Genomic DNA, 12,500 nt, shown 5'->3' on the forward strand with positions numbered 1-12,500 from the left:
GAGCCAGTTTAGTCTGTAACAGACGTTCACTCTGCAGGAGACAATGCCAAATTCTAAATGTTTGTGGGAAAACCTTTTCCCACTCTTTTTAACCACATTTGGTATGGACCCATTTCCAGCACAATCAGCAGAAGCAGAAATATGGCTTGCCACGAGTGACATTCCTTTCCAAAATGCGTTCAGTTCAGTCATAATACTTGTGTTGTTTCTCCAGTTACTAGAATTATTCTGAGAGCATATTAGAAGAAAGAATACTGTACTGCCTTGGGGATACATGAGCACAAAATAGATAAACTGTTTTAAAATTTCCAATCAAATATCAAGTGAATAGTTATTTCATGGTGGTGGTAAAATACTATTAGGCACTGAAGGCTGCTGAGCCTATTGTTAAAAAGGTGTCTGCAAGTTTATCCATTTTTCTGTAATGTTAAAAATCAAATAACTTCTGCAGACAGAATGAGTAGCCTCCGGATTACAAGACTGATTTGTTGTCAAGAACACCAAATTTGTATAGAAACATGAAGGTTTTGTGTTCTTATTTTTGCGGCATCTTTCCTGACCTAGAGCTGAGGGAAATGCAACTTGCATTAACCATGCACAGTCTTACCATTGTTATACCATTAAATGTAAAAGGTTTCTTTGGAGCACATATGGTCCCTATGCTTTTTGAACTCTTTATCCGCTCCTGTGGAAGTCTCCTTCCCAGGAACAGTTCTTTAGAAATTATTGATCTGTGTGAGATTCTAGTGAGTGCCCAGGCTTCAACTATAAAGGTTTAAAAAGACAATGTTGTTACCTTTTTAATAAATGGGTAGTTTGTAAACTCCAGCTGCTAATGATGCTGCCTCTAATAAGTTAAATCAATTAATTTACTTTTTGAAGTGGAATAATTTTGTTCTGGTCTGTTCCTGATAAACCAGACATGTTACTTTGGACCCATTAAATTGATAGGTTGTAGTAGTGATCCATAATCAATGTGCTGGAGTGCCAGAGTCCCTGCTTCTCTGTAAATACAAATCCAAGACTCCTATTTAGAAGTGCTGCTGACACCTCTGTTCTCCTGTGCACATTCCCGATGTCAGGGCAGAATGATGTGGAAAGCGTTATGCTAGCCACAGGGCAAAACTTCCCCTTGGTAATATTTAATTTTCTTTTTCACCACTGAATTGTGAGAACCCGGCCTTTCCTCTTGTTAATCCAGAATTCACACTTGAGAAACCTGTGTTTTCCCCCGCTCCCAATCCCACTGCACTCTTAGACAAGATTTTAAAACGGGTAACTCGCTTTTCTTTTAAATATTTAACATAATAAAATAAAGTTATGGGCTGGAACCATTTATGCCAAGTGTCTGCATAGAGCAAGATTTCCTTTTAAACAAATTATAACCACTTGCAAAAATTGGTGAGTTAGAGCAAAACTGTAGCCACGGCATCATAATGTCTTATTTGAAACTGTGCGCCTTTGAAATATATTTCCTTGTACATACAAAGTATACCTTATGAAGCACACCTCCAAATTTTCAACCATATTATTTGTATGTGGATGAATCCTATTAAAAAAAACCTTGTAAGAACCTTCTACCAAGGTTATTGCTTGTTCACAGCTGCTACTACTTTGGAGCCCCCCCACCCATTGGAATGTGCACAATACAAGCTGGGGCACTAAAACAGCTGTGATACAGAACTTTTAACTAAAGGGAGTCTGAAGTGCTGTGAACAACACATGGAATTGGGGTGAAGATAAATTATATATATATTTTTAATGTTGTAATTTGTTTTTCTTAAGGAAGATAGTATGCTGTTAAAAATAATCAATGCCACCAAATCATGACACTCTTAATAATATAGTGTCACAAATACGTTAAAAATCCAAGTACTATATTAATCAATGACAGATTACGGTTTTCAAAGGTGTCATGCAATGCTTAACTGAACTGGTTTGGACCATGCCTGCCCCATGTATTGTGTGAATTAAAAAAAAAGCAGTGAACAATGTATTATTAGGCCATAACTATGTTAAGTCTTTACAGTACTGAAAATATTAATGTTGGGTTTTATAGTACTGTGCATAAAATATTTATTTTGCATGTGTTTTTCTGAATTTGTAAGGGAAGTGGACCAGCTTCTATTATTGTACTAGTATAACATCAAACTGATCTAATCAACTCAACAGGTCATACTCAGTGACTGGCATAGATGGAAGACATGGTAGGATAATAAGTGATAAGATGGCTTTATTATTACATACAGATGTTCTTAATGAGTGGGTCACATTTTAAAACTCTAAGTTTGATGGCTGCTGTTCCTGAATTTTAGTTCCACCAGAACAGTGGCCTTCCCAAGACATTCTGTGAAAATCATTTTTCTTTTGTCAGCTTCAGGCATGTTTAATTAGTTTCATGATGGGCCATATAGCATAACTGCTTCTTAATGTACATGTAGTGCTTAAGTGCAAGGACTGTTTGATGTGGCATCTTTAAAAAAAAAAAAAAAAAAAGCTGTCTAACTCCCTCAAAATTGTAACATACTAACTTTGTAAATTTTTTTAAAGATAGAAATATTCTTTAAACATCTGTGGTTTGATCACCTTTGTAAACATATATTCTGTAAAGTGCCATAGTTATTTTTGGAGTATAGCATATTTAAATATATATACACAAATTTGTGTGAGATGTGCAATAATATAAGTGGGTTTTTTTTTAAAATGTGATATGCTTTAAAAAGGGACTGCCAAGTGAAGAGTGGTTGGAATTTTGTTTTTGGACAAACTTATTGCTACTTGAGAGTAATGCTAGAGGAAATAGGATACCATTGATTGTAGTTTAAAGGTTTATCTAAAATTTCTTTTCTAGATTCATTTGAAATACTCACATCTGGGTAATCCAGGCCTGATTTATTTATAGCCTTAAATTCCAACTGTGAAGCTGCACACCTGCACTGTAATTAACACCTAGGAGTTGAAAAGCTCAGCACTGCTTGATAATGTCTCTCCATGTGCTCTATAGACTACTAGGCACTGCATCAACATTGCTAATAGCTACAGTCTGGTTCTCTAGTACCATCTTTTTGCCTAACGAACACTTACTTAGGCACCTCTTGGTCTGGGGAATTTCAAATAGATCATTTAAATTTTGTATTAGTATTCAATGCCAGAATTTCCCAGTTTTAAATGCAGAAGTCAAATTTTCTTTAAAGCCAATGGTGGGGGAAGCCTGCTACAGCAGGAGTCATCACTGGCTCTGTGGTGAAGGCAGTGCCCCACCAAACAACTGGGCAGTAACTGTATATGCTGCAAAAACTGAATAGGAATGTAGGCTGTGGTTAATCACCTATCCATTGTTTGTTTGTGGTACTGCTGTTGAGTGACCAGTGCTTTGTGTAATGTTTTTCAGCACTGTATCATAGAATATCTGGGTTGGAAGGGACCTCAGGAAGTCATCTAGTCCAACCCCCTGCTCAAAGCAGGACCAATCCCCAATTTTTCCCCCGGGTCCCTAAATGGCCCCCTCAAGGATTGAACTCACAATCCTGGGTTTAGCAGGCCAATGCTCAAACCACTGAGCTATCTCACTGACTAGGTACCCAGTAATATCTGTTTTTATTATCTAAAGCTGACTTATAGTGGAGTTTGTAAACTAAATTCTTATTACCACAGCTCTGGCCTATCTTAGTTTGAACATGCTTCACTATTTTAAGGCTGATCAAGGTGCATACATTAAGGGATTTATACTTAGAAAATTTACATTAGAGATTTTGCAGTGATTGTGACACTGTATTTTACCACTTACATATTGATCACTAAACAGCTGATCTTAAATTGTAGCAATCTTTTATACAAGTTGAATTAAAAGTGATTTTTATAATTAAATATAGCTTTAACAACTAATGTATCTGCAAGGTAAAACTACCATGGTTTCTCTTTTGGGGTGGGAAGAGTAAGAAAAGTAGGTTTCAAGGCATGTGAAACACTGACCAATTGTGTGTGTAGTGGCTTTTAAATACTATGATACTAAAGCACTTATTTCTTATCCATAGACTTCAAAGCACTTTATAAAAGGAGGGTAAGTAGCATGTGCATTTTAGAAGTAGGGAAATGGTTAGAACTGGCAACAGAACCCAGGCTTACTCACTCCACCTGTTAAGAGTTTTCTGACACAAACACTTAGGTGACAGTGTAAAGGTTTTTAATTGCACTACCTTGTGCTATTTTAAAGCAGTGGGGTCCAGTTATTTTACTTGAAAAGCCAGAACTGGCTGAAAAGGTAAACATTTCTAATTCTGTTACAGGACAGGACTCAAGCATGGGGTTTAGCTCCTTAGAACCCCATGCTATTTCCAAATGAAGAACCCAGAACTGATAGCAAGATAGTTCCCAACTCAGCAGAATCCCCTATGAGCTACTGCTTCACCGCTTTAGAGATGTTAAGGGATATCAGTAACCAGAGCTACGGCTTCTTCCTTTTTATGTTAATTTGAGAAACGAAACAACAACCTGTCTCCTTAAAGTATTTCATCTGCTGACTGTACTAAAACTGTACAAGGGCTTGATGTATGTAAATAAAACTAATACGTTTTTCAAAAGAGGTAGTATATAACTCTAACCTAAGAGCCCAAAACTCCCTAAAAAGGTTGGTACTAATATAAGATTTCATTATATATTTGAGTGCACAATTGAGGCTCCACAGGTAAGAAGAGTTAAACACACACTGGTGGCTGTCTCATTCCACCTATTGGACAAGTGGAACTTCATTATATACCTTTAAAGAGGCTCATCTATGTTCTGCCTATTCATCTATCTGCACCTAAGAGCAACTGCAAACCCCTTGCTTTTTAAAAATATTAAAAACCTGCATGAGACTTTACAGGGGGAGAAGGGTTTTGAAGATGATGGTATCTACATGGCAAAGTAAGTTTAAAAAAACCTTTCATACTGCATGTGGAAGCTGTTCCTTGAATACTTGTGCCTTCAGAGTGATGGTCCCAGAGTGAACTTCACCTAACAGAAAAGTGACAAAATCCATGCTATAAATGCATGGCCATTAGCCACCTTTAGCAATACTCAAAGACAGTAATGAGATGGAAATTTAGTTGGCCTGGCTGGGAAGGGTAGCAGAGAAGAGAGAAAGCCATATCAACCCAGCCAATTCCAGAACATGTAACTGAAATGAAAAGATGTAACACCTCTTCCTTCTATTTTGAACAAAGAATCATACATTACCCCCCATTGTCTAATTCTTCCCTGAGAAACATCAAAGAGACATGCCATGGAGCTAACAGCCCTTCACCAATACTATAAAAAGTTCCCAATTGCACTGCCAGCACCCAAGGGATGGGCCAAGAACCACAACTGCAGGTAAAGTGTGTCTGACAAGCTGGCCAATGCACAGGTAATTCATCTTCACTTCACTAGGCTGGTGTCAATTTTATTTATATACCTTCTTAGCAGCTTCTGCAGCAAGGCTCAAAATTCACACTTTGCAACTGCCAGACTCCGAGGATTCCAAGAGCAACCATGGCAAATTCACAGATGCCTAAAGTGTTCTGAGCCGGCATATCAGTTATGGTGATCAATCTCTGTCCACCCAGCTCTGGCAGTAAAACCCTCTAATCCAGAGAAGTGCTCCCTGCAGCCTAGGGACAGACACCAATGTGTTGGCCTTGTGCCCTTAAGCTAAGACAGTACAGAAGCTATAGTCCAACTCTGTTCTAGCAGTGGGCTCGATGGTCAGTCGCTCCAGCACCTTTTTCCTAGCACAATATCCAACTTCAATATCAAAAATTTGCATCTTATTTCCCAATTCAGGATGTGAAAGTTTCCTTAACTAACTGAAACATTATTATGCACAGACAGCCCATAGGCAGAAGCCAGCACAAACATACAGAAACCTCTCTTGCCCTGTCATGTACATGAATTCCTTGCTTTTGCTTCAAGAGGTGGTGTTATAACATACAGTAACAAGGTTAAGGTAGTACAATAAACACTTTACCATACCCAGTCATTACCTGAGGACATACTGTATGACTAATGAAAATGTGAAAAAGTTTTAGCTAGTAACTGTCTATGCTTCTGTTAAGAACTGGCCTCAGAAACAGTTTTATTTTGGAACAAAATTGAATGCTTGCAGAGCTATTCTTCCCTAGACTTCAAATATTTCTCAGAAATGTGTCGTGATTTCCATTTTAGTGCCAATACATAGCTAAGCTATTATCCTACTCCTGAAGTAAAAGATATGTACTGTTTCCTTTGTAAATCCATCTCATTTTTCTCCAAAGCAGAAACCCTCACAAAAGCTAATTATGTTTTATTTATTTAATTTTCTTCTTTACTTGTTGGAGGGAAACATTCGACAGATGTATCTCAATTATATCTGTTCCATTCTGCCCGGTGCTTGATTTGTGAGTGGAATGTTTTCTGTTCACCTTACCAAGCCAGCTAGGACTGGTACACTGAAGAGTAAAACACATATTAGGCTCCCATAAGACAGAGCCCCCCAGCCCCAATAAATGTTTTGAGAATTGACTACTATTTTTTTAAAGCAGACAGTTAAACATTTCCAACAAGAATACATGTCCACATGATTGCCAGCAATAAACAAATAGTATGGAATTATTTTGACCTTATTCTTCTGAACAGCATTTATAATAATGAAAACTGAATGAAGGCTTAACTTTTTTTTAAAAATCACCCTTTAACTGCTACAAAGATGAGCAAAATCCTAGGAAGAATTAGATCTAACAATAGGAAAACAAACCTGATTGATAACTGAAACCATGTTTTATTTCACCACCATAGTGCTCAACCACAGCAATCACTGAGCTGACAGATGTACTAAGAAAATTTTCAAACAAAAAATAAAAATGGAGGCAAATACAGTGTGCCATTTGCAAATCTAGCCTACACACATAGATAATGTGCAGTTAAAAATCTGGTTGTTTCTGCCTCTCTCCAGAAAAAAATGTTACAGCTAATGCCTCTTTACTGACAGACAGACACAGGCAGAGAGAATGTGTGTTTTTACATGGTTTCCTAGGAAAAGACGACACTGAATATAGCCATAAAATTCTTTCCCAAGGAGGATATAGCTTTAAAGGGAAACTGTCCATCTGTATTTATTTCTGAAACTCTAGGTTTCCTGACAAAACATCCCTTACAATTTTTTAAAAAGTCAAACCATGTAAACCATGCATCTGAAGAAGTGGGTTTTTACCCATGAAAGCTTATGCCCAAAAAATTCAATTAGCCTTTAAAGGTGCCACCAGACTCCTCGTTTTTGTGGATACAAACTAACACAGCTACCCCCCTGATACTTGACACCATGTAAAGTTTTGTAGGTGTTTTTCTGCCTCCCTGCTGATATTTGTTTCTAAGGGTCTTAGAGAGTGCTCACCTTTCTTTCCCCTCCCCAATTCTCTGCCTTTCTGCTGCCATTTTTTTCCTGGTAAGCCTCCATGGGCAGAGCCTGGGGAGCATACAATCTCCTCAGGAGCAATGCATGACAGTTACGTAATCATTCTAATGATGAGCAAGGAAGTGCAGCTATATCATAACTGACTATACACAAAAGTGGGTTTTTTTTGCTTTTTATTTTAGCCATTTTAAATATTACTTGTTGTATAGTATACCCAAAACTTTTTAGAGTTGAATGTGCCCCTTTCAAGAAGTTAATCTGCTGCCAAAACGTCTAAATACAGAGTAACAAAGGAAGAGGAAAACAGGGAAAATTGGTGATAGATAATTTCACTACTGTTAGATGTGCAACTGTCTTGAACAAGTCACTTCTGATTGGAAAACTGCCTAGAAAAAATACTGGCTACATATCAGAACAAGAGAATCACTGTACTGTGCATTTGCAAAACACTATTACAGTACAATGGTCTACATCAACTGTCAAGTTAGCTGTTTACAAACCCTTAATATAAGAGGGTAATAAATCCAGTAACATACTCGACATACTAATTATATGAAACTGCAGTAGACAGCAATGTTATACCGTAACACTAGAACAGAAATAGCAGAACAAAATATTGATACAGAAGCGTCAATCAGAAAACAGAAAAATAAACAGTAGCAAAACCAATATTATTTTCAGAAGTTTCATTTTACTTCCAGTAAAATCCTAGGTAAGGTTTAATACTTGTAGTTTCATTACGTACTGACAAAACACCTTTTTTTGAGAGAGAGATTTGGTTTGTTTTTAAACTTTCAATGTATAGCACGTGTACAAAGTGCTGCAAGCGCTGCTGAAGTTTTCCTTCATGCTATTTTAGTAGCCCAAGTCTAGTCAGACTAATTTGTTATTCTGATAGTGGACAGCTTACTTTCCCATTTCAGCAGATTACAGAATTTATATACAGATTGTAAAAACCAAGTGACATTTTTATACAGAGCAGCCTTCCTGCATGTTTACCTGACCTTTAAAAAAAATCCCTATGTTTAAAACTATTCTGAGCAAACAGTATTTTTATTCTATAACCTTGTGTTAATACAATAAATATACAAAACTTGTGACCTACTCAGACATGCAACAGCAGTGGGACAGAATGAGTGTGTTTCTACAGAACCATGACATTCACCAGGATGGCAGAGCATTGTTAGTAATTTACAAAATATACAAACATCCCTCGGATAAATAAATCCAAATCCTAAATTACAGATCACTGACTATTGATATTCCAGTGTTTAAACTTCATACTTTCAACCAAATTTGCCACAATACAACAAAATGACAAATTAAGTGGGGTGCATATTGTGTTAACTGATAGACCAATACCTGTTAAGTAAAAATATTTTAACGAACATCAGCCTTCAGTTCTCAAATCTAAAATGAGAATATTTTTCCTTTGGATCAAATATTCATATATATTAATTTTGTACCATCATGCATTTTTGAGTGCAGAGGTAAACATGGTAAAAATGAAACAACCATATGTATTATATTCTGTAAGAATGTAACTAGGCACATGCCTGTCAGTTTCAAGTTGCTTTTTAATAATATCACATGCTGGTAATCTACTATTCTACAGTATGACAATAAATTTAACTGTGAGGATGGTGTCCCTCATACCCCATGAGAGAAAGAAAAAAGCTTAATTCAGGCTAAAGATCCACCCTTAAAGGAAGTCCTTGGTACAATTTTTATATTTGGTTAAGATGACTCACTAAAGTAGGACTTGGATCTAGAGAGGCCTGAAACGTGTTAGCAGATCACAACGCAAACTGTAAAATAAAAGTTCAAATGGAACATTAAAGATCAAACAAATTTTTAAAAAAATTAAACCTCCTCTACTGACTTTCAAAAAGTGCTGGGGAAAAGCTTTAGAATGTCCCTGTTACTGTTATTTCAATTGCATTGTTTACTTCATAGTGAAGAGAATTCTATCTGGAGACAATATAATTATGAACAACAACTTCAGTATAGATCATCATATAATATGTTTTTACCATATTTATCTTTACTACTAAAATGGGATTTCGAGAAGTTAAATTACAAATTTAAGTTGTACTTGTAATTTATTTACAGGGACTTACATATGCAAGTGCTACGCTTCTCAAGGTATTAAGTTGACAACGGGTATTTTTAAAAATGGTCTTATTTTACAATATCCATAAATTGAAGTGAGAATTCCTCTATCAAAACCAAGCCACATTCAGGACATGAGGCCCTCTCTGGGCTTGTCTACACTCAAAATGCTGCAGCTGCACTGCTTCAGGAAAGGTTATCCTGTCAGCATACGCACTCCATCTCTCCAAAAGGCAGCAGCTAGGCTGACAGGAGAATTCACCCATTGACCTAGCACTGTCTATACTAGGAAATTAGGTCCGTTTCACTGCATCACTCAAGGATGTGGATTTTTCACACCCGAGCAACAGTTATACCAACCAAATGTCCTAGTATACACTAGGCCTTTAAAATTTTAAGGTTCAATCTTGCAAACCCTTATTCATATGAGCAGTCACACTGATTTCAGTGAAAGCATTTAGGTAAGATTTGGGGATCAGGTCCTTAGTGATCTCACTTTCTGAAACTGGCATTTTACGATTTTAAACTTAGTCCAAAGTGCTACATATATTATCATTCAATCAACCAACCTACCTAGGAATTTCAAATGGCCTTAAATAGACAGCAACATGATTTTGAAGCAAGAGCTGATTAGGATTTGGAAAATTACTATGCTAAGTTCCAGCATGAATCACGGTGCATCACAGCATCAGTTTAATCTATTAGAAAGACATTCATTTCAACAATGTGAATGTATTTAATTGTATTCTCTCTTAATGGAAATAAAAAATATTTCACTTTTCCAACTCAAAATAGTTAAGAATCTTTCATTATTCAGCTTGAATCAAATCACACATGAAGGCTGAGGTGCGTTAAAAAGAATTCAAGTATGTGTGCCACAGTTTAAAAAGTTTGATTAGAGAAAATATTCCTGTAAAAAAATTCAGATTTTTGGACAAGCAGTAAATAGAGTGACTGACCAAGCTATAGATTTAGTACCACTGGTAAACACTAACTGACACTGGAAAAAAAAGAAAAATCCAAAAATCCCTCCCACACCCCCCCCCCCACACAAAAATTTCACTGCATTTAAAAGGGGGCAAACAGCTGGTTATGGAACTATTCTAAAGGTTGACAATTTTTCCGATAACAGAATGTGTTTTTCAGACATAAAACTGAAATTAAAAATAACAAATATAATCATTTAGCTCTTTGATCAAAACCATCAGTTAACTTCTCTTAACTGTACATGGCATTACACATTCTGGCAGCGAGAATGTCTATGCAATAGCCATTTCTGATTTAGAAGAAAGTATGCCATGAAAACGGATACAAACCAACACTATAATCATAAGTGGTACAGATAAATCCTGGACCAAAACACTAATTCAGCATGGCCAAATCTCTCAGCACTATTCATGCAAACTTGTAGATTTATATAAAAAAACCTACTGCCCTAAAAAAAAAATTTACATTATCTACCATACTTATATCTGTCCATCAGCTGCTTAAACTGCCATAGCAGTAGCCAAATCTAAGTCTCAAACTATCAGTCTACTTCTTACAGTAGAAACAGGGAAACAGGTTCTCAGGAACAAAAATAACTGCTCCAAAGTGCTTTCCTTAAGTTAAAACAAAAAAAGATTCCAGAGTGAAATACTAAAAAAAACCCTGTAAATACATTTAACTGATCACAGAAAGTACCATATCAATTTCAGATCCATTGCTGAAGTTTCCACCAAAATATTGCTCCTCCAGAAAATATGGAGAATTATATATCTAGAGTGTACTTAACTTTTTAAAGAGGGCAAAGAAGGTTGGCTGTGGGTTTTTTTGTTTTGATAAATAAACGTATAAAGGAATAAAACAAGAATTTTTTTCCTGTTTTAGCCCATGCACAGCTGAAGGAGAGACATACATGCTGTGTGTATTTTGAACGCAAGTCTTTAGGAATAGAATTAATAAGATGGAAAATAAAGTATAGTCAAAGAGAACTGTAGTGATTTTTGTATTTCACTAAATTTGGTTACCCTTGAAAGCATTTTGAGCTGCACTAGTTGCTGCTGTAGATGCTGCATTTGCTGCAGCTGTTTGTACAGTTTTGTTGGACATCACACCAGTTGCAAACTCTTGCTGAGCTTTCTCAAAACTAGCACCGGTTGTGCGATATAAGCCGTGCACCTAAGACAGGAAGGGAGAGGATAGAAACAAAAGTTAATGGAACGATCATAACACTTTTTATCTATATTTGTAGGTGCCACATCAAAAGTCGTTAGACAAATTAAATGAATAGAGTGATGGGGAAATTTGATTCTGTTGCCTGCTTGCAGCTGTATGGAGGATAATCAAACAGGTGAACTTTAGTCCCCAGCATCAACAGCAAACATTTGTTGATGTTTTACACCTATGTGCCTTTTAATTGGCATTAAAATAGTAAAATCCTAAACAATTAAAAAATGGAAATATATCAATACAGAAAACCACCTAGTGCAACATTCGACATTAAGTGACAATCAAAATTAAACACTTTAAAAGAAAAGAAGAAGAAATGCTCTTTATGGAAAGTATACTTTAGTCTGCTGTGGTAGCAGGTTTGGCAGCATGAGGCAAATTGCTTAGTTGGGTTAAGATGACTTCATACTGACTGTTTGAAGGAAAGGAGCTTTTGACATGGAAGAGGAGTGCTTCCCAAGAGATGCAGTGAGAGCAATGGGGAAAAATTTATCCCCTGAGCTTCCCCAGGTAATACTGGCAAAACGTTTTTTTCTACTGCTCAGAAACCAGCTATCTATATAAAAAAAAATAGGACCTGGCTCTAGCCCATGTTTCTAGCCTGGAGTTGCTTAAGGAATCAGTCTCATCCATGCTCTGACCTTGTCAACACCTTCCCTCTTCCTTCCAATCCACATTTGCAGCCGCTCACCCTAAATCAGTTAAGTATTCCTCCAGTTACTATAAAACACCATCCCTCCTCCTGTTGATTCCCTATTAGATATGAAGA

The 12,500-nt window shown here is 36.6% G+C and overlaps 1 protein-coding gene across 4 annotated transcripts in view; it reads right to left on the bottom strand.

Moving 5' to 3' along the window:
* Window positions 1–10,571: 10,571 nt before the first annotated feature.
* SCAMP1 (secretory carrier membrane protein 1) overlaps window positions 10,572–12,500 on the bottom strand; it is a 131,155-nt gene continuing 129,226 nt past the window's right edge. For all 4 annotated transcript variants that reach the window (XM_077817002.1, XM_077817001.1, XM_077817000.1 and 1 more), the window contains one exon: window positions 10,572–11,680. In XM_077817002.1, coding sequence (XP_077673128.1) covers window positions 11,516–11,680 — 165 coding nt within the window. In that variant the 3' untranslated portion in view covers window positions 10,572–11,515. The remainder of the gene's footprint in view (window positions 11,681–12,500) is intronic.

Source organism: Eretmochelys imbricata, chromosome 5 (assembly GCF_965152235.1).
Source record: "Eretmochelys imbricata isolate rEreImb1 chromosome 5, rEreImb1.hap1, whole genome shotgun sequence".
Lineage (NCBI taxonomy): Eukaryota > Metazoa > Chordata > Testudines > Cheloniidae > Eretmochelys > Eretmochelys imbricata.